Source organism: Sceloporus undulatus, chromosome 1 (genome assembly GCF_019175285.1).
Source record: "Sceloporus undulatus isolate JIND9_A2432 ecotype Alabama chromosome 1, SceUnd_v1.1, whole genome shotgun sequence".
Classification (NCBI taxonomy): domain Eukaryota; kingdom Metazoa; phylum Chordata; class Lepidosauria; order Squamata; family Phrynosomatidae; genus Sceloporus; species Sceloporus undulatus.
Genome location: NC_056522.1, coordinates 80,636,403 through 80,659,832, shown reverse-complemented (window position 1 = coordinate 80,659,832; position 23,430 = coordinate 80,636,403). Strand labels below are relative to the sequence as shown.

Genomic DNA, 23,430 nt, shown 5'->3' with positions numbered 1-23,430 from the left:
AAAGACAGACAGAAAGAACAAAAGATATCAAAACCAGTATAATGCACATATTTAAAATAGATGTCTCTGAAGTGGAAAAATGGATCCATCTTTTTGTACAATTCGTTATAATTTTAACGTAAGAACCTGTCCAATATGCCATAGGAACATACTGTGCACACTCTCCCTCTTCCCCTTCTGTCTTTCTAATATTCAGCTTCAGTAAAATTATAATGGTTTCTTGAACCACAGTTTTTCCAATGGCAGATGAACCAGGTAAGTGCAGTGTAAGGGTGCCATCCAAACTAGGATATGAAACCATGACCAGAACCTGACTAGAGGCAGAAAACTGAATTGTGCACAGATGCAGCAGGGAAAACTTCTGTGAACAGGATTTTTTTAGCATTAATCAACATATTAACTTCTTCAGTTAATTACTTATCTTGGGGAACTATTAACTTATCTTTAGTGCAATCTAAAAATATGGAAGTCAAATCAATACTGGCAGCAATGAAGACACAGGGAGCACAGAAGATAAGAACAGGTTGCTTAACTTTAACTGTAGTTCTTCAGGTGATCATCTGTGCTCTCACATAAATAGGTCTGCACAGAACTTCACAGGGGAAGTTCATGAACTGAGTAGATTTGGTGGAGAACCTGCCCTCTCCTTCCTAAAGTGGATGTTCCTATGCTCCAAAGTGACTCTCTCCTCACTTCCACAGTCTGTCATAACTTGAAGCTGGACCTGCAAGGGGGAAGGGTTGTGTCAGAACACAGATGACCACTGGAAAAAAACTATTGCTATTGGACCTGTTGATCTTCTTCCTGTTTTCTGTTCTTTACACAAATGAAGGAGTGACAAGCTTACTTGAGGGAGATAAGGCAGGCCAAGTGAGGATTGATGAAAACAAAGACTGATCAAAACTGGCATTTTCATGAATTCTACAGTCCAAGTGGCATTGTTTAACAAATGTGATTATATCATATAAAGAGATGGGATGACGACCTGAGAGTCTTAGCCCTTTGACTATAGAAAGCCAACATTTTTCTCACCTCAAGGTAATGAAGAGACTGTTTCAGCTGTGAATATGGGTTCTGATAGAAGACTGGTAAGACAATGACCTATCACGTATGAAAATCTGACACCATCTTAGGCAAGAAGGACATGTCTGGTCAGAAAATGACTCTTTATGGAACATCAGGTATGGTTGATCTGATGGAAGAGTTCATAGCTCACTAAACCATCTTGCTGAAGTAACAGCCAATTAAAAATAATGTATTCTTGAACATCACAAATATAAGGCTGCTGATGCCAGAGATTCAAATGGCTTTGCCATGAACTGTGACAATATCAATAGCAATGACCAAGCAGGGCCACCTCCTTGTGACAGGAAAGATGAACCAAATCCTTCTGGATTTTCTTAACTATGATGTTCTTAAGCAAAGATGCCAATGACTGTTCTGATAGCTGCCAAGATGCTATGGCTCCTAGGTATAATCTAACAAATGAAATAGCTATGCCCTGTCCCTTCAGGTATAATGGGAAATGCAGAGCTATTGTTACATCCATCAGCATAGTTCAAAAACAACATGGTTGTGTATAATTTCAGGACTGTTGCCACTTCCAGATCCCTGCAACAGTCCAAGGATGTGCTGATCTAACACATCCTGATTCTTCATGCCATGAAATAAAGAATGTTTAAGTTTGGATGTCACACTTCACCCTGGGAGTATTGCTCCCACAATAGAGGCCAAAGGTGGAAAGTCTCTTCTTCAAATCTTGTGAAGTAAAACATTTACAAATCAAACAAGACTTTCCTATCCAGAAAATGGACCATATTGAGTGTATTTACCTGACCCTGAAGGCTAGGGACAGTCTGGGGATTCTGTTGGTCAACCGTCCACCCTGTTGCCTAACAGACTCCCTGGCTGAGCTGACACAGCTGGTCTCGGAGCTGGTGTTGGAGTCTCCCAGGCTTCTTGTCCTGGGGGACCTCAACATCCCTTTTGAGGCCGGTTCATTACATCTGACAGGTGCAGCCCAGGAGTTCATGATCTCCATGACAGCCATGGGCCTGTCCCAATTAGTTTCGGGTCCAACACACTGTGTGGGTAATACACTCGATGTGGTCTTTAGTACGGATCACAAATATCCATGGGCTGAGGTGATTTCCACCACTGCTCTGTCATGGACGGATCATTTCCTGGTCAAAGTATGATTGAAGGCAACTACTGTACCCAGATCCCCCTCAGGGGTGGAGGGCCTATTAAAATGGTCCGCCCTCGAAAGCTGATGCAACTGGCTAAGTTCCAGGAAGCTCTAGAGGGTTATATGGTTGGGAATGACGGCGATTCTGTCGAAGCCTTGGTTGATACCTGGAATGACGATCTTACCAGGGCTATAGACACTATTGCTCCCGAGCGTCCTTTCCAGTCCACTTCTAATAGAAAACCATGGTACAACCAAGATCTTCGGAATATGAAGCAGACTGCGCAACGACTAGAGCACCACTGGCGGAAACACCAGCTATTATCTGATAAGACACGCCATAGCAACTACTTGATGTCCTATGGAGTGGCAATGGATACAGCAAAGAATTCATTCCGAGCTCTACGCATTGCGTCTGCAGAGTCTCGTCCAGCAGAGCTGTTCAGGGTGGTTAAAGAGTTGACTCAACTACCTCCCACCCTGAACCCTCTCTTAGAACCAACAAAAGCCCGCTGCGATGCTTTCAATGACTTTTTTGCAGATAAAATCTCTCAGATAAGGGCTGATCTGGACGCAGGCATTATAACAGAAACAATAAGAGAGGTATCCAGTGACTCTGCAGACTGTTAAACTGGATCAATTTGAATTTATAAATACCATTGAAGTGGACAAGCTTCTTGGAAGTGTTAGGAAGACAACTTGCCTCCTCGATCCTTGTCCATCATGGCTGACCGTTCAAAGAGGTGATGCAAGAAAAATATTGTTACAATCTATAATAAATGCATCCTTTAGGGAGGGAAAATTCCCGGAAAAACTCAAATAAGCAGTGGTTAAGCTGCTATTGAAAAAAACCCTCCCTTGACCCCCTAATTCGAAATAACTACAAACCGGTCTCTCTCTTACCATTCTTGGGAAAGTAATCAAGAGGGCAGTTGCCATCCAACTCCAAGCTGTTTTGGATGAAGCCGATTATCTAGACCCATTTCAAACTGGCTTCAGGGTGGGATACTGAGTAGAGATGGCCACGGTCGCCTTAGTCAGTGATCTCCATCTGGGCATTAACAGGGGAAGTGTGACCCTGCTGGTGCTCTTGGATGTCTCAGCGGCCTTTGATACCATTGACCATGGTATCCTTCTGGAACGCCTGAGAGTGTTAGGTATCGGGGACACTGCGCTCCAGTGGCTCCGTTCTTACCTCTTAGGTAGATTCCAGATGGTGAGCCTGGGGAACAGCTGCTCTTCTAAAAGAGAGCTGACATCTGGCGTCCCACAGGGCGCCATTCTGTCCCCCATGCTGTTTAACATTTACATGAAGCCGCTGGGAGAGATCATCCAGAAACATGGGGTGCGGTGTTATCAGTACGCTGATGACACCCAAATCTACTTCTCTATGTCTCCGACTGTTGCAGTGACTAAGGATGGCATCTCTCCTCTGAATGCCTGCCTTGAGTCAGTAATGGGCTGGATGAGGGAAAACAAACTCAGGCTGAATCCAGAGAAAACAGAGGTACTAGCGATAGGAAACCAAGGACGGGAAAGGAAATTTGTCAACCAGTCCTGGATGGGGTCACACTTCCCCTAAAGGACAAAGTCCACAGCTTGGGAGTACTCCTGGACTCGTCACTACAGTTGTCATCCCAAGTTGATGCGACAGCCAGGAGTGCTTGTTATCAATTTCGATTGATACGCCATCTGCATCCTTGCCTGGACCAAAGGGACCTTGAAGCTGTGGTACATGCACTCATAACCTCTCATCTTGATTTCTGCAGTGCACTCTACATAGGGCTACCCTGGTGCCAAGTTCAGAAGCTTCAACTGGTTCAAAATATGGCAGCCAGACTGGTCACTGGTGCTTCCAGATTTGACCATATAACACCTGTATTAAAATCACTTCATTGGCTGCCAATTAGCTTCCGGGCACAGTACAAGGTGTTGGTTATCACCTTTAAAGCCCTATATGGCTTGGGCCCGAGTTACTTCTGGGAACGTCTCTCCCTACACAAGCTGCCCCACACTCTCAGAATATCCGGGAATAATTTATTGGAAATACAGACAACTAGACTCGCCATGACTTCCCAAAGAAGTTTCACTGCCCCAGCCCCAAAACTGTGGAACGGCCTGCCAGAAGAGATCTGTCTCATTACCACCTTGGATGCTTTCAAAAAGGCACTCAAGACGGAGCTCTTCCGGCAGGCCTACCCATCTGAATTTGTTTAGGATATTCACTATCAATCCTCGATGATGATTCTCTGTAAAAACCGCTGTGGAATGACAATGCCTTCTCAAAGTGATATCATTACCGCTGACATGATGTATTTATTGAACTGTTTTATTGAATTGCTGTATTTAATTGACTGTATTGAATGTTTTTATTGGGTTGTAACCCTGCCTCGATCTGTAGGGAGAGGCAGGGCAATATAAATAAAATAATTTTTTAATTATTATTAGATGGAACTGCCCTCACCCAATCAAAACAAACACCGAGAATGGCCATGAGATTACCTTCCTTGGACGTCTTTAAACAGGCTGGATGGCCATCTGTCGGGGATGCTTTGTTTGTGATCTCCTGCATGGCAGGGGGTTGGAGTGAATGGCCCTTGTGGACTCTTCCACGCTATGATTCTATGACAATATTTTCTTAATACAAGTGATGAATGTGTTAAAAAGAGCCTTAGAGACCATATACAAAATGCATACAGTATACCACAGTCCTGAGGTGGGGGAAAGAAAGGGTCATCTAACTAGAGATTTAAAAAAATAATAATAATGGGGGAGGATTACTAACTAGTAAGAACAATTACAACTGTAGAAAATTATACCAGCAAATACGACAACTATAAACTCATATTCTTGTGATGTTAACTCTATGACGGATGGAAAGGAAGAGAAAGTGAGTTAGGCACACAGGATCATGTATGTTGGAAATGAGAAGATGGGGTTCTTGACAGAGCTATTAGCTGAAGAATTTTCCACTGGAGGCTCTGCATAGGTGCAAGATCCATTTGTGAGAGTCACAGAGACCAGGAAGACAAACAAAACATCACCACTTCCTCCTATTTATTCCTTGGCCTGAAATAGCATCCATGGTGTTAAGCTGCCAAGCAGAAACAAAGCAACAGTCAAGACATGCTGCTCAGCTGCTCATTGTTTTATTATGGGGTGACCAACACACAGGAGACACAGTCACAAAATAAGCACAAACCGATTTGCTCTGATCTACTTTGAAAAATCAGTTTCAAATCTAGGAAGTCTAACTGATTGGAAACAAAGGATAAAGCCAAAGATAGCCAAGTCAACTTTCCCCCCCCCTTTTTAATATGAAAGAAGGAGGTGAGTATTATGGAGAGTTTTCATGGATTATAATCTACTTCCTCAGATACATGAATGAAGTATAGTCAATGTAATACACACTGGAGGGCCAGTGCAATATAGGAGTTTGAGTACTGGGTTGGAGTCCAGGAGACATGGCTTCAAATCCCTGCTGAACTGCAGAAAGCCAGTGGGGGACTCTGAGCAACTCACACTCTCGCTCTTAGAAGAAGGCAATGAAAAATATCCTGTGAATAAAGCTTGCCAAGAATACCCTATGATAAGGTCTCCCTAATTAAGAGCTGACATGAAGTCATATAACAACACAACAAAAACAACATAACAAAATACAAGACTCACATAACATGTACAGTTACAAATTCATGCCACAGGTTGTCGTGAAGTCGAAGGCTTTCACAGCCGGCATCCATAAATTTTTGTGGGTTTTTCAGGATATGTGGCCATATTCTGGAAGAGTTTATTCCTGACGTTTCACCAGCATCTGTGGCTCGCATCTTCAGAGAATGCTGGCATGGAATAAACTCTTCCAGAACATGGCCACATAGCCCAAACCCCCCCACAAAAAACGAAATTTACACTGTTGTGGAGGTTGTGATCAGTATGGTGTATATTTGTTTGGTTTTTCTCAATGCTTAGGATTACAAATGTATCCTTAGGAAGATTTTCCAAAAGATAAACACAGCTGTTTTGCTTGAGGGGAACAATTTTGATTAATAAATTAAATGCAACATCATATGTATTGCCAATCATATATATTGTTAAAAACTACATATTTTGTAGAATGTATTTATTCATAATTTTGAAAGTGGCCATTATTGGGTAAGTTGCCAGACCTTGGTTTGACTCACCATGTACTACAGCATTCATAGTGACAGTTGAAAAATGAATATACAGTATATCACATTTAAATGCTCATTGGTTAAAAAAAAGTTACACATAGGCACAAAAATACCACTTCAGTTTTAACTGTATAAATAAAAATAGATGTTTTCTTGTTAATACTTACCCAAGAATAAGTGAGCCAGTTAATTTTGCAATTTTCCCTTAAAAATTAAAATACTCAGCATCAGTGTATATGCAAAAGGGCAGATTTTAGTATAAACTGCTTTATTGATTTATAACATCAGAAATAACAAAGGGTTGGTTCAAAGCTAAGGGTGCATCTACAGTATAGAAATAATGCTGCTTGACACCACTTTAATTGCCATGGCTCTATCTTACAGAATCCTGGGGTTTGTAGTTTTGTGAGGCATCAGTGTGCTTTGGCAGACAAGGCTAATGACTTTGTAAAACTACAAGTCCCAGGATTTCATAGGATGGAGCCACAGCATGTGAAGTCATGTCAAACTGCATTATTTCTACAGTGCAGATGCACCCTGTTATACCAAGATCCCACTGAAACCAATATGAAGAAGCTATGTATGACACAAGTACAACTAATTTTCAAAAAAATTCTATGCATGCCTATTGCAAAGTAAATCTCACTAAAATCAATGATGTTTACTCCTTGGATTATAGATTAGTGAGTAAAGGATTGCAGTCTTAATGAGACTTTAATCCAATTTTCTAAAAAACCTATAGTAAAGGTATTAGTGCTTTAGAGCTCAGCAATAAAGCTCACTAAACATAAGAGATTTAATTTGAATAAATGTGCAAAGTATTAGATTTACAAAGTTATTTCTTTCCATCAAAAGAATTTATTTTGTTGTTGTTTTTCGCATGTAGGCGCCGTCTTCCATCCATTTAAATTATTAATCACATTTAGCAGATTATTCTGATTCTGAAGTGGCTCTACCACAGGATGCTACTTTTAGATTATTTTGAATTAAACTTTATAATAAGCTGTCTATCTTTTCCCGATGACACCAATTAGCATTATTCAGGTTTTCCTCAGATTGTTACAGTTCAACAGCATGTGACAGAAAGGGAAGTTTGTTCATTCCTAGTATTAGCAACCTGAATTGCAGAACAATGTTTGGCTTCTTTTTTAAAATACTACTTAATCTATTAATTCAGAAATTAGGATACGCCAGATAGCTACAGTACACATATATAAAGATCATGAATCTACTGTTCAGCAGTAGAAAGTGATGAGGACCAAGGATGCAATGGTCAGGTGTGTGATCAAAATGGCATACATCCTCTTTTGTTAATGCGCATTAACAATTATGTTAATGAAATATTCTTAGCGTTCGTTGATGCTTCCCACAGTATCTCCACTTCCTGTTTCTCAGTTCACAAAACAGACAAAACCCATAACCAAAACAGCTGACTGCTGATAATGTATCAACTGTTTATTAAAGCAAACCAAAACAACTCCTCATCAATCATATAGAAAGGGGCCCCAAAATCTCCCTGACAAATGTTACCAGGGCTGTTGTCCCAACCCAACTTAACGCAACAACCACAACTAGATTAGAAAGGGATTTCTAGCCAGACTCTAGCTGTCGAGCTTTGTATAAAATAATGTACTGTATTATATTTCCCCCTTAGGCAGGGCGAGCAAAGCACAGCCCCTGGGCTCAACTTTTCTGTTTTTCTGAAGTTTCAAAAGCCTCCCAGCCCTCCAATTTTATATTAAAAAGCAACATGACTTTCAAAAATTTCTTGCCCTAAAATCATGCAAAAACCTACTCATGCATGAAAATGTAAAACAATACTCCCATGAGCACCCAAGAACCCCATAATAACAAATACCTCCGTTTTCCTCTATAGTCACTCTCAAAATGGCAAGAGAGAAAAAAACATGCCTTTACTTTCTGTTGCCATGCTGAGAAGTCCTGCAGAAGAATATCTCAATTTTTTCTCTTCCCGTCGCCATTTTGAGAGTGGCTGCAGCATAAAAACAAAGGTATTTGGGTTTAGTTTGAGGGGAGGGGATTGACTGCTATGCAGTTGCCCACCCCTGCCCTGCCATAGGCTAATAATAATAATAGATTTGCACTTACTGATATCTTTCCATGAGTGCTCGCTTTTCTGGGCTGAACCCAATGTTCCTATCTTTCTGCAGCACATCCCACAATAAGCAGCCAGAGACATTCTGTAAAGGTTTAAAATGGTAATTTAAACAAGTCTACATCCAAACTTTTTTTACCTATAATTTAGCCTCGTTTTTCCACTGTCTGTGGTTTCTCCAGATCAGGAATAGCACACTGTTCTTCAGGGACACATTTGAAATCTATCCTTGAACAGAATTCCATACATAATGCAGGAAAAATTATGCATCTCACTATATGAGAAAGCTTATGCAGGATATGCTATGCTTTACCAAGTTTAAGTGTCATAGTTAGTTGGTATGGCATCTGGCAGTGTACCTTTAAAAACATCCAATAATGATTACAACACAAGTTAGAAAAGATAGCAGAGCACATTGTTCAACATAACTGCATGCAGAAACGCTACTAAATACATCTGTGGATCCAGTATCCACAGGTGACTGGGGTCCAGACCTAATTTACCTTTGTTGATGGGCATTAAATGGAATCACGCCAATCTTGATTAAAGGTACATTTACAGTATCAAGAAGAAGGAAAATTTCTCAGCAGGTGTAATGTGAGATGTATGTCACCTCATGCATTACAAATATTGTGCATATATAATCCCTGTATTATCCAGTACTGTATTATAAATATTGAAGTGTTTTACAAGTATGAAACATGTTCCATATAAAAAGAAAGGCACCCAAGAATATGCAGTGTCTACAGAAGAACACCAAGGAACAATAGACACATTTTCCTCCATGCATCTAGACTGGAAGTGCCTATGTGACATGATAAAACTCCACAAGCTAATTGTTTGGCATAAAATGTACAGTATATGTAAAGAATGTTAAAGTCACATATTTGTTATCTTGTAATATAGATTTTCAGAAAGGGGAAAGACTTTATTCAATTTCACAGAACATAGAGTTGGAAGAGACCCTAAGGGCCACCCAGTACAACCCTTGCCATGCATGAATACACAGTCAAAGCACTCCTCCCAGATGGCCATCCAGCCTCTGTTTAAAAACCTCCAAAGGAGGAGACTCCATCACACACCAAGGGAGCGTGTTCCACTATCAAACAGCTCTTACTGTGTCAGGAAGGTTTTCCTAATGTTGAGCTGGAATCTCTTTTTCTGTAGCTTGAATCCATTGCTCTGGATTCTAGTCTCTGGAGCAGCAGAAAACAAGCTTGCTCCCTCCTCAATATGACATCCCTTCAAATATTTAAACAGGGCTATTATATCACCTTTTAACTTTCTCTCCCTCAGCCTAAACACACCCAGGTCCTTAATTCTCTCCTCCTTTATATCCTTGGTAGCCCAGCTAATCCCAAGGAAGAACTCTAGCTAGGTAAAGCTACAGACTGACAAGAGTAAGGCAAAGAACCTTCCCTCTCTGGAGCTGGGAGAAGCACAGAAGTTTCAGGCTGTTGCTACACTGCAGAATTAATTCAGCTTGCCACCTCTTTAATTATCATCGCTGCAGGGGGTTGGACTGGATGGCCCTTGCGGTCTCTTCCAACTCTATGATTCTATGATCCTATGGCATGCTGGGATTTGTTGTTTCTTGTGGCACCGGAGCTCAGAGAGAAGGCTAAGTATTTCACACGATTACAAATCCTAGAGTTCCATAGCATTGAGCCATGGCAGCTGAAGCAATCTCATTAATTCTGCAGTGTAGATGCAGCTTCAGGAATCTAATTTAATGTGCTACAAAGGTTTCTAATATGCATGATAGTCAGAAGAGACCATGCCAGATTTAATATACTCTAAGCAATGCAGAGATTTCACACATACTACATCTGTGGCATGACATCTCAAAAGTGGAGGGGTCAGTATGATGTACTGGTTTGACTGGGATTCTGGTTTGAAGCCCAGATCGGCCATGTTACACCCACTGGGTGACCTTAGGCAAGTCACAGTCTCTCAGCCTCAGAGGATGGAAATGGCAAACCCCCTCTGAAGAAGCTTGCCAAAAAAAAGAAAACCCCAATAGGGTCACCTTAGGGTCACCATAAGCCGGAAATGACTTGAAGACACACAACAACAAACATGTGTGACATGACATCCCCCAAACGGGTGGGGATTCAGCTTCACATCTTCAAATCAGAAACCACAACAACAACACACCTTGTTGAATGCAACATTTCTGCTTTGCAGAGGCTTGCCTATTAGCGTGTAAACCAGATGTGACTGCTCTGCAACAATTACGCCCACGAAAACACACAAACACACAAAGCCCAGGCATTCTCGAAGTCCTGTGGAGTGGCATTGGAGAGGAGGAATGAGGAGGATTCTCTGCCCTGCTTTTGAGGAGTCTTCATGCTAAATGAATACCCAGAAGAAGGCAGGGTGACCCATGCTTTCTTGGACACATTTGGGAACTATCTGTTCCAATGGTGGGCAGCGTCAGCCACAGACATCTATTTCTGCCTCTTCACTGCAGAAAGAGCCCAGGTTTTACCTTCTTCTTATCTCACGCTCAGAGTGGAGGGCATTGTGAGATTCCTCCTGGACCAGAAGGCTGAAATGTAGGGGCATGTCCTGGAAAAGGAGGACACTGCCCTGGCTGCATCCGCACTGCAGAGATAATCCAGTTTGGCACCACACTTCTAACTGCCCCGGCTCAGTGTTAGGGGATTCTGGGAATTGTAGTTCGCTGCGGCACCAGAGCTCTCTAACAGAGAAGGCTAAATGTCCAACAAAACCACAATTCCCAGGATTCCTAGCACTGAGCCAGGGCAGTTAAAGCGGTGTCAGACTGGATTATCTCTGCAGTGCGGATGCAGCCAGAGTGAGAGAATGAATCATAAGGGGAAACAAGTGCGTGGTTGTTTGATATAAGATACTGTATAGACATATGAAGAATGATAAAGTCAGCAGAATTATATTTAACAGTTATGCTTAATAATTATGTTTGGCAGTCAAAGCGGTGCCAAACCGGGTTATTTCTCCGGTGCGGACGCAACGCAGGGTCCCTCTCGCTCGCATACCTGTCCATCTCCGCTGTGTGAGACACTGACTCCCAGCAGCAGCAGCAGCAGCAGCAGCTGGCCTTACCTAACCAACTGCGCATGCGCAGCCCTCAGCCTCCATCCAATAGACAGGGATAATAACCGATTCGGCGGCGCGCATGCGCAGCCGGTCGGTCTGCGTCCAGAGCATGGGCCGGCGGGAGATCCCTTCCCTTCCTTCCGCTTCCGGTCAGCTGAGCTCCTCCGTCGTCAAGGCGACGTCGCTGGTCCAGCGGAGGTCTCAGCGGAAGGCTCGCTGTCCCTGGGGCTGTTTCACCTGTTGCTGAAACGTAACTAAAAAAATACAATGTTTTTACCCGAGAGAGCACCTTTCTAGGAATCTCTGGGTCCTCCAGTGCAACTCTATGGTCAACATCTGACAAGCATTGACCATAGAGTTGCGCTGGAGGAGCTACTGATGATGCCCAGTGGAGTGTCCTCTCTAGGAATCTCTAGATGTCCTTCAGTGTGACGTTTGGTTAAAATTGACCATAGAGTTGCTTTGGAGGACCTAGATATTCCTAGAGAGGACATATTAATCAAGTCCACAAAACTCAAAGCCGCAAATGTAGAGGGCTGTCTGTATTTCTCCAGTGTAGATGGAGCCCACCACTGCGGATGGCAGCTAGATGCAGTTTGACACCACTTTTGAGTGGTGTGGCTCCGTCCTGTGGAATCCTGGGATTCGTAGTTTTACAAGGTCTTTAGCTAGCTTGCTCTGCCAAAGCATGATGGCGCCTCACTAAACTACAAATCCCAAGATAGGATGGAGCCATGGCAGCTAAAGTGGTGTCAAACTGTATTATCTGTGGAGTGTAGATGCACATAGTCCTTTCACATTCACTAGGGTTAGGGGCACAAGACCCCCGTGAATGCAGAAAAAACCGCAAATAACAAAAACACCATGTTTTTACCTGAGAGGACTCTCTAGGGATCTGTAGGTCCTCCAGAGCAACTCTGTCGTCAACATCCAACAGACACTGACCACAGAACTTCTCTGGAGGAGCTACAAAGGCCTAGTAGAGTATTCTCTCTAGGAACCTATAGATCCTTCAGTGCGACTTTTAGTTAAAGTTGAGCATAGAGTTGCAGTAGAGAAGGAACCTAGATAGTCCTTTGAGCACCTTTGAGACTAACTGAAAGAAAGGAATTGGCAGCATGAGCTTTCGTAGACTTCATTCTACTTCCTCAGATGCATTTGGAAGGATTGATGTTTTGGTTAGTTACAGTAGACACAGAAGAGAGTCTTTGGTAGAACGGCCAGGACAGCACCTCTGTATTTAAAGGGAGGAGAAAAGCACCCTTGTTATATGCAGCACTTCCATTTTATGGAGACTAATCAGTGTGTAAGCTAACTGCCCAGCAGCACCTACTACTGAGAACACACTCCCAGGTTTCAGGGCCCAAGTCTGAAACCTAAGGAAGTCTGAAACCTTTTGGTGTTACAACAGGATGGTTGGCCCTCATTATGTTGCTATGCACAATACCTTCAATTGTACAGAGTATGGCATTACCAGCTTGGTAGATGAAGGGAATGCTGTGGATATAGTGTATCTTGATTTCAGTAAGGCCTTTGACAAAGTTCCCCATGACATTCTTGCAAACAAGCTTGTAAAATGTGGGATAGACAAGGTAACTGTTACATGGATTTGTAACTGGTTGACTGGCCGAACCCTAATGGTGCTCAGCAATGGCTCCTTTTCATCCTGGAGAAAAGTGACCAGTGGGGTCCCACAGGGCTCTGTCCTGGGCCCAGTGTTATTCAACATCTTTATCAATGACTTGGAGGACAGAATTGGGGGCATACTTAAATTTGCAGATGACACAAAATTAGGAGGAGTAGCTAATACCGCAGAGGACAGGATCAAAATTCAAAATGACCTTAATAGATGAGAAAGCTGGGCCAAAGCTAACAAAATGAACTTCAACAGGGCGGAAAAATGCACAGATATAGGATGGGGGACACCTCGCTAAATGAGACTACATGTGAAAGGGTCCTGAGAGTCCGAGTAGACCACAAATTGAACATGAGTCAACAGTGCAGCTAACAAGGCCAATGTGATTTTAGGCTGCATCAATAAAAGTATAGTGTCTAGATCAAGAGAAGTAATAGTGCCACTGTATTCTGCTCTGGTCAGGCCCCACCTGGAATACTGTGTTGTTCTGGGCACCACAATTCAAGAAGGACATTGAGAAACTGGAACGTGTCCAAAGGAGGGCGACCAAAATGGTGAAGGGTCTGGAAACCATATCCTATGAGGAACAATTTAGGGAGCTGGGGATGTATAGCCTGGAGAAGAGAAAGTTAAAAGGTGATATGATAGCCCTGTTTAAATACTTGAAGGGATGTCATACTGAGGAGGGAACTGAATTGTTTTCTGCTGCTCCAGAGACTAGGATCCGGAGCAATGGATGCAAGCTCCAGGAAAAGAGATTCCACCTCAACGTTAGGAGGAAATTCCTGACATTAAGAGCTGTTCGACAGTGGAACAAACTCCCTTGGAGTGTAGTGGAGTCTCCTTCCTTGGAGGTCTTTAAGCAGAGGCTGGATGGCCATCTGTCGGGGATGCTTTGACTGAGAGTTACTGCATGGCAGGGGGTTGGACTGGATGGCCCTTGTGGTCTCTTCCAACTCTATGATTCTGTGATTCTAAGTGAAAAGCCTAAAATCTGACAAATTAGAAAAATAACAAGACAGTTTTTATGGGAGGCTCTTGCCCAGAGATTCCTCCCCCCCTTGCCCCAAGGACCTTGTCCTGGAAATTTTAATTGTTAGACATCTCAAAAGCTAACATTTAGTGAGACCTAAGGCTCAGTCTAAAAATGGATTCAAGAATTTACTGATGAGGCAAATAAGAGCATTGCCCCTCAAATGACAATCTGCCCCCCACCATCAGTTAAATTTGGTTTATAGAAATGGATGATCCAACACTTCTCTCCTCCATTTTTGTTTTTGCTGACCCATTGAAAATTGTCTACAGCCGTGAATTGTCACCTGTGAACTTTCAGGCCACAGTAAACTTGATGGTCCATAAACTGTCATACCATTCTGTTCTGTTTGTGATTGTTCGTTTAATATTTTTCTGACTGAACTCCAAACTCAGATATTTCACACTACATATTTCTACCACTGTGGTTCCACTTTAATTGTCATAAGTGCATCTCATGAAGTCCTTTGTAGTTTGGTGAGGCACTAAAGGAGTACTCTGGCTGAGAATTTTAAATATCTCTGTCTAAATTGCAAATTGGATGAAAGCATAGATTATAACCACAGCAGTTAAAGTGAAATCATTAAATACTGTAATTATCAAGCATGAAGAGGAGCTCCTGTGGCTGCTTAAAGACCAGCAAGTGCATTGTGGCATAATCACAGTCCTACGGTGATTCAGCTTTTTCGGCCTAAATTTAATTGCTTTTCCCATTTAGAGTAGACCTATTGAATCTGCACACAGTGAAATGTGCTTAATTAGTGCGGTTTCTAAATGTGTATTTTACAAACCCTCTTTCTTGCTTCCATAGGAACCTGACACTTTTGGGAAGATGGTGAATGTTTTGAAAGGAATACTTATAGAATGGTAAGCAACAACATATTGGTAATTAGCCACATTTCAGATGTACAACGTGTCTACACAAAGTAGCTGATTGTATTTTATAAGAAAATCTTTCATATGGATTACTTAATAAAAAATATTGGCAGTATTTGTAACTGTGATAATGCCAAGTCAGAAAAATAAGCCCTAATTTTAAAACATTTGAGTCTGCTCAGTCTCTTGGCTGTCAACTGTCTACGATTCTTGAGATAACTCTCAGGGATGATTTTTGTCTTCACTAACAGTTCTTGTTTTATCAGCTTTCTGACAATTATTTCCACAATCTCAGAAGATTTAATTATTTACAACAGGATCACATTGTCCACATAAATGATTATTCAATCTTTTTTCCAAAGAGTGGGTTAAAGATTATGACTATGGAATAACAGACTACTGCTGAAAAAGAACTCTTTCTCAGCTGCACTGCAATTTAGTTATTCCAAGGGTTTGTAAACTTAATTTACTGAGGTGACATGTGGTGTGACAATAAATTTATTCATGTCTCCACAGTGACCCAGCCATGAAGCAGTTCCTGCTGTACTTGGATGAATCAAATGCCCTGGGGAAAAAGTTCATCATACAAGACTTGGATGAAACACACGTCTTTGTGTTAGCTGAGATGATTAACTGCCTGCAAGAGAAAGTGGGAGAGTTAATGGACCAAAACTCTTTTCCCATTACACAGAAATAGAAAATATTGTCTTCACCACACTGTATCTATAGATGCAGAACTGAAATTCTGTAGGTAGATTTTCCTGGTGACTGATTTGAGGTAGATTGGATAGTCATGGTCCTTCTCATTAGTTATTATTTATTTAAATTGTATGTTTAGCTTTTTTTTCCCCCGCTATGGGAAATATTTGTAATTCTGATAACAGTCTAACATAGCTGTCGCCGCAAGTCATTTTGTGGGTAGTTTATTTTAATTTTTTAATTTGCCTATATGCCAGAGGGAAGGATCAGTGCTCTCTGTAATTCTCCTTTAGAGAGGACAGCCTTAACAGTTTGCTTTGAATATATTTTGTTACTTTTGTTCTTTTGAAATTTACATCAGTGAATGTCAAATTTCATGTACTATATGTTGAAAAGCATGATACTACTGTATATTCAATAATAAAACCATTTATACCCAGTCTTATATGTGTGTACTGTGAAAAATACCTCTGAATTCAGAGAGCATCCTCCCTAGTAAATACGTGTAGGATTACTGCCTTAGAATAAGTGTGCTTGCATATCTTTTTGTGTTAAACCTTAAGCCCTTTCCAGCCGTTTTCTTTTTTCTATCTCTACCACTAAATTCTGTACCAGAGTTCTGTTCACAATTACCTAAATCCAACTGTGTGTTCACAAATAGCAAAGAACTAGCACGATCAGTTGGAGCCTGTGTGGTGTAGCGATTTGAGTGTTGGACTTCAACTCTGGAGAAGAGAGATCTTGCCAAGAAACGCTATAATAGGTTTGCCTTAGGGTTGCCATAAATTGGAAATTACTAGAAGGCACACAACAAAACCAAGCATAACCATGAGAGAAAGAACTTTTGTCTAATATTTTGGATGTCAGTTAATCAAAGGAATAATCAGTGTACAATATCAAGATACATGCTGCAGGAAGTAGTTACATATTTTCCTCATCTCCTAATCCAAATTATGTTGTATCCAGGTATAAACCAGATGATAACAATCCCACTGGATCAGTATCATAATAAAGAATTGTATAACTAATTTTTGACAAAATGATAGAGAAAGGAATTAAACAAGTTTTACAGTCATGGCTTTCAACTGCTTCTACCAAGCCAAATATTTCCTAGTTAATTAAAAAACATGCCAGTTGTTAAGTGGCTGTCATGGTGATGCAATACAGTTGCAACATTTTAATGTCTTTTAAAATGCTCATTATTTTTAAGGGACAAACTGTTCCTCCACCCTCATATCTGTTTTAGAAATCGGAGGGTTCTTTTCCTTCTGGCTGTTGGTCTGAATCTGTTTGGATTTTCTGGAATTTATCATATTGGTCACCTAGGCTTCCAAGGTTGCAAAGTCCAGTCCTATCCAGTAGTCAGATCAGCATACTTATTGTTCTGTTGGGAACAATGGGAGAACAAGTTGTAGCTTCATTCTAATGTTTATTCCAATAACACAGATAAACACTGCGTTCTCAGCAGCACCGCTTACATAGACATTAAATCAGTCTATGCATATTCTTAGAACAAAACTTCACCTTTGTTAGAATTGTATAGCAAAGCATTACAATCTCTCTCCTAATGTGTCTGTTTACAACTATGTCTACAGCATTGTTTTGTTGCATATTAGATAACAAGCTTCATCAAGAAAGGAATAGAGCTTACAACTCATAGGAGTTCAGGTTATCAACTGTCACTTTGCTGCTGCGGTCTAGAGGTGAACCATCTTTGCTGAGAGCAAAATCTGGTGCTTTGGTGCTCAAAAGGCTTCTGTGTTAATCCTCTCTCCAGCCTCTGTTTAGCTAATCAGCTAAAATATCTTGACATTACTCCTGCCATCTCATCCAATCAAAACGAGATCTTAGATACTGGTCAGAGTATTTGGCTGCCTTCCATCCTGACTACATCAGTCAGTAACCCTAGATTGCCGGATTTGTTATAAGGCAGTCATTTATTTTCATTTTCTCTCAAGCTTTCAAATCTATCTCTATAATTAGGTTGGCTACAGGCCCAGAACTAGCACACATTTATTATCAAACTATACTGCTATCTTATACATAAAGATCACAGCCTCAAACACTTAAGATTAGACAACTAGAACTCTGAAAATCAGCACAGCCTGTCACTGTAAGTCAGTGCTGTTCACATTTAATAGATGACGATACGATGCTTACAGCCACATTGTCAGTCTGTGGATAGACAGATAGTAGCATTTGATTCAAGATCCAAGTTTAGCACACACACATTTAGTGACTCACATTACCAGTAAATTTCTACAATCCCCCCTCCCAATATGTTCTTTGCATTTTGATCTTGTTCCCATGGATAAGGGAAATACGAATGTGACCTTAAAGATGAAGAAAGCACTTCCTCATCCGTCACATGGTATATTCCACATACTCTGTGTTACTTTAGGTCAAACAAGTATCTACTCATCTCAATGCCTTATCAAAGAAAGCATGCCAGTAAGGGGAGCTCTTGCCACATTTTAGAAGAAAATTAAGAGGATACCATAGTTCAGTACTTGACTGACACAAGGAGAATAAGTGTCCCCCTTTTATGCTGAGATCTTATGTGATCTTCTTTTCATTGCTATTAACTTTTTACTAATCTTACTATTTTCCCCAGCTTGATCAATTTTGCTTCAAATAAGCAGGACAAAGTATAATCTGGAAAATGAGGTATTAGAAGAGAATCCTCATTTTGTGCCAGGTAAATGTAGAGCCAAGGTAGTCGTTCATAGGCATCACATGATCTATACAATTATTTTTCTAGCTCACAATGGTATTATTGTAATGGTGTTCCCACTCTGTGGGCCCTGCTTTTGTTCTGATGTTTTTCATCCTCCCACTCCTCACCTCCAATCTTATTCCTTTGTGCTTTCATTCTCCTCCTCTCCACTGAGCATGCCTATACCATTTTACATTTTTCCTGCTAGGTGCATAGATGAACAGGTCTTTGAGTCTCTGAGTGGAAAAGCATATGAGCTAAATAAATAAATATGCATATTTATTGTCTATTTTGGACCTGGGTGGGTGGGAAGAAGGTCAGATTCCTTATTCCTGAAATATTAATCTTTTTCTAAAATGGCCTGATCTGGCCTATTCCATTCAGGCCACTCTCACAGGCACTCTTATTATTGTCATGTTTTCTCTATCGCACCTTGCCACCTACCTCAACTCTGCTCCTGCTATAAACCCCCCCCCCCCCCCCATATTATACTACCCTGTGCTTCTGTTCTTTGTCTTGAAGCAAGGGTGGCACCCATGCCTTTAGCTGCCTTCTTTCCTGTCTCTGTTTAAATGAAAGCAATAGTGGCAGCTTTCTGCAGCCTCTGCTAATTTCAGGTGTAAGTAGGCAACAGCATAAAGGGAAGCAAATGAAGGTGGGAAGTGCTGGAATGCAGGAAGCAAGGGCAGGAGACATGGCAAAGTGGAGAATGGGAAAGAAGAGAAGGGAGAGTGAGGAGTGCAGTGGGAGAGTGGAAGGAGCAAGAGAGGAAGGTGTAAGTGATGGAAGGTGCAAGAGATAGGGAGTGGTGGCCTAAGGAGAGACAAAGAGGGAAGGCAGAGTGGGAGATGTAAGTGGAGTGCAAGAACCAAGGGAGAGGGAAATGAAAAAGGGACACGGCGGACTTCCTGTGATATTTTCATGGATTTGTACCTTTTGCCATTGGCAAGAAAGCTGATTGCAAAATAAAAGTAATATGAGTAGTAGTGATCTCAGGGGCATCACTAGTGGTGTGAGGGGGATGAAGGCCACACTGGGTGACACTACTGCTCCCCAATTGTCTGCCTTTTGGCAGAATCAGGCTGTGGTGTTGACCTGCATCCCTTTAAAATCCTGGAGCTCCACACAAGAGAAGGTGTGAGTGGGCCAAGGCTCAGTGGGCAGAGAACAGAGAAGCCTCAGATGTGGTTTCCCCCCCCATATTTTAAAAAACATTACATCTTACCAAACTTTCACCTTAATCATAGGAAACTATGCAAATGAAAATACATTTAGGCTGTGTTTGTGAAATTTAAATTTAAAGATGTAATTTGCTTATTGTATATGTCACAACTATTACCATTACATTCAGAGATATACAAGAATTACAATTTATTAGTAGCATTAGTACAAAAACTATTACTAAGGATTCTGTACTGTGTGATATGGGAGCACTTCAGTGTGGGAGGTGACAACACAAGATACCACACCGAGTGATGCCATCTCTAGTGAATCATCTCATAAGAATACAGTAGCACTAGAAGTGCTGGTGCGTGACGGTGTTGCTGTTATGTACTACATCAGGAATATACACATCCATTTTACTTGACTTCTGTTCCACTATCAATGCTGACAACAACTTTGTAAGGTAGCTTTACTGAAAGAGAGAGAGAATGCAATATCCCAAGGTTATATGGTCAACTCCATGACCAAACAAGGATTTCAAATTGTGTCTCTTGGTTCCAAATCCAGCACTATAAACTTTATTCTATTAATTCTCTTAGATGAGTACTTATAAAGGGTAAAACATAGTGGTACAAAACATGCAATAATTAATGTGTTGAATTTACATAATCAGAGTATACATTAATAATTTCCACAATTATAATACTTGGCATAATATGCATATTGGCGGCCCAGATTTGAGGGTGAGTAATATGACAAACGTATCTTTACCACTGGTGTGTGTGGGGGGGGGTGTGGTTGTAACATTTTAACTGATAAGCAAATGTGTACATTAAGCCCAAAGCAGATTGTTGCTGAGATAACAATCCTGATTTAACAAATCCAATAGCAATCTGAACTGTTTAATTACAGAAGGCTCACCAATTCACTCTGGATATTATGTGCCTGTGAACTACATCTTAATGGAAAGAATGGATTGCTCTTATGTATGCTCTGTTATGTATTATATTGCACTGATGATTATGCCTGGGACACAAATGAGAGGAAACTAATTTGGTGAAGGATGTTCAGCTCAGCAATCATTAAGCCGGATAATCAGGTATTACAAGGAGTGTGTAGAAAGCTGGAGAATAACCTTTCCAGATTTCTTTGGACTCAGGCACTACCAGTTGGATCTGACATAATTTGTCATGGCTAGTGCTTAAATATGATCAGTTTTCAAGATTGTGCTCCATAGGTATATAGCCAAGGATTGTATGAGCTAGAATTCACTGCCTTCAAAAACAGCTTGTATTATGTCACACACAGCTATGTCAGGCTGTCTGCATGATCACAAACATTGTGACTGGGACTCTCTTTGATCGTGTTTAAAGAAATTGGGGCAGTTTACAAACCGCCACTTGGGACGTCCTCAGGAGTCCCAGTTTAAAAAAGGGGCGTCTCTTCCAGACGCCCCTACTCCTGTTATGGACTCTGTCCGTAACAAATGGTGGCAGCCGTTCCACACAGCCGCCACCATCCTGACGTAACGGATGCTGTGCGTCCGCATGTCGCATGGTGCTAATGACGTCGCGAGTGCACCATTGGTGCCTCGCGGCATCACTAGTGCGCTGCCAGAAGAAGCTCCATTTTGGAGCTTCTTTTTTGCTCCGTAAGGGAGCCGTGCGGTTTGGCTGCGGCAGCTCCCTCTCGGAGCAAACAGCAGCACCGGGAGACCGCCGCAAAGCGGCGGTTTGTAACGCCTCCCCGTTGGTCAACATGTTGATATCAGAATTAGGGCTATGAGCAGAATTTATAAAATTAACTTCTTTTTGGACTACACCTCGCTGAATTCTTCAGCCAGCATGGTTGTTGGCTGTGCTAGCTGGAGGTATCTGGGCATGTATCTACACAGCACAATTAATGCAGTTTGAGACCTTTTTAACTGTCATGGGTCCACCCCACAGAATCCTGGGATTTGAAGTTTTGCAAGGCACCAGTGCTCTTTGGCAGAGAAGGTTAAAAAAATTTAAAACTACAAAACCCAGGATTATACAGTATGGAGTCACAGCACTTAAACTGGTGTCCAACTGCATTATTTCTATTGTGGAAATACACCCTGGGGGTTATAGTACAAAAAAGGAACTTTTCCAACCTCTGGCCAACAGAACTGGTGTTGCTTACTTGTTCTGAACACATGGAAGAGGAAATGCGTGAACAGGGCAATTGTCTCCTGTTATCAGATATACTGTGATATGGTTATTATTCTCTAATGTCAAAACAGAATTAACTACAGATAAAGATTTAGAGTTTGACAAATTAGAAATTAGCAAGTCACTAGAAAGCATTCCGCCCAGGCATTCAGAAGAAATCAAATGTGAAATTGCTAATCTTGTTGTAATCTTTTACTTATGTTTTATTGTTTGGCATCTTTTAATATTTTGAGGCACACCAATTTGCAGGGTTTTCAAATCATATTGTTCCATTCATCAATAACGAAACAAATAAAGAAAGAAGAATATGCAACGTGACTATAGTGGTCACTAACAGCAAGTTGGTCTCAGTTCTATAAAATGTACCCTTGAAAAGTGTACAGAATTGTGATCATAAAGGTACACTGCAGCTGTGAGCTGGATGAATTATAGATTTCACTTCCTTTCTTGGGCGACAATATTATTCTTGTCTCCACACATTCACCTTCAGCTGTGTCCATTGCTCTCTTTGCACACAAACCTCATTTGGTGGATCCTCTTTTCCTTTCATGTTACTCGCAATATAGCCCTTCTCTATGAACATAGGGAGACACTAACCTGATCAAGTTAACATCCTGTCTAGCCTACATTCTGTTCCCAAAGCAGCCAAACAGCTGCTTATGGGCATCTCACAAGCAAGACATGTGGAGAACAACTCCAGTGACTCTTTTTTATGGGTCTCGAATTCCAGTGGTAGCATATTAGCCAGCATGAGAAGTAGACACTGTTTGCCTTAGGCAGGATACAGACCACCCCTTTGAGGCGGCCTGCACCTGCCCCTTTCCTTGATGGATCGGGGCCAGAGCTGCCACAGCGGCAGCCCCGGAGGCCCCGATCTGCCGCTCTTCCTGGCCTCGGGGAAGCAGCAAAATGCCGCTTCCCCACGGCATGGAAAGGGGTGTCCTTTGGGCTTCATGCCCGAAGGACACCCCAACAGCGGTGGGGAGAGAGAGAAAGGAGCTGCTCATCCCCTTTCTCTTTAGCATTCCTGGTGCGGCCGCGTAAAGGCTGCGCCAGCAATACTCAGCACGAAAGGAGCTCTGTTTTGGAGCTCCTTTGGGCACCGCTGAAAGGGCACCACAAGCGCCCTTCAGCAGAGCCAAGACAAAATGGATGCACCACACCATTTGAATGCAACACGGCCGTTACGTCAAAATGGCCACACCCATGTAGACAGGGTGCCGCCATTTTTACGTACTCAGTATGTACGTACTAGGGTTAGGGAGCGTTTGTAAAGGATGCTCCTGGGCAACCCTAGCATGTACTGAGTACGTGCTTAATCGCCCATCTAAACAGGGCCTTAATTCTCAGGAACACCTATTTAAAGACATCCAGTGTGGTATTCACCACATCTTATGGCTGTGGACTTCATAGTTATAACATGTGTGATGTGTACTGAATTATTTGTACTTACTTATGATGAATCTTGCATTACTCTGCTTCACTGGATGCTTGTAGGTGCTAGTATTAGGCGATGAGTAGACGCTACTTGCTACCCATTTCTGTCAAAGTCAGTGGTATA

The 23,430-nt window shown here is 41.7% G+C and overlaps 2 protein-coding genes across 2 annotated transcripts in view; one reads left to right on the top strand and one right to left on the bottom strand.

The window, feature by feature from the left end:
* The window catches only part of SERAC1 (serine active site containing 1), a 36,221-nt gene extending 24,666 nt beyond the window's left edge, over positions 1-11,555 (bottom strand). Inside the window, 3 exon segments of the mRNA XM_042480534.1 lie at positions 6,525-6,561; positions 8,467-8,558; positions 11,494-11,555. Coding sequence (XP_042336468.1) covers positions 6,525-6,561; positions 8,467-8,558; positions 11,494-11,501 — 137 coding nt within the window. The 5' untranslated portion in view covers positions 11,502-11,555.
* A 91-nt stretch (positions 11,556-11,646) lies between these two features.
* Positions 11,647-16,242, top strand: GTF2H5 (general transcription factor IIH subunit 5). The gene is made up of 3 exons (XM_042477567.1): positions 11,647-11,804; positions 15,034-15,089; positions 15,615-16,242. Exons 2-3 carry the CDS (start codon positions 15,055-15,057, stop codon positions 15,793-15,795), a joined length of 216 nt encoding a protein of 71 aa, XP_042333501.1. The 5' UTR covers positions 11,647-11,804; positions 15,034-15,054; the 3' UTR covers positions 15,796-16,242.
* Positions 16,243-23,430: the final 7,188 nt, after the last annotated feature.

What these genes read in the sequence shown, in the direction of transcription:
- GTF2H5 (XM_042477567.1), top strand. Translation starts at nt 15,055, where the DNA reads ATGGTGAATGTTTTGAAAGGAATACTTATAGAATG. An exon ending in AAAGGAATACTTATAGAATG is followed by an intron (nt 15,090 to 15,614) that starts GTAAGCAACAAC and finishes ATGTCTCCACAG; the next exon opens with TGACCCAGCCATGAAGCAGT.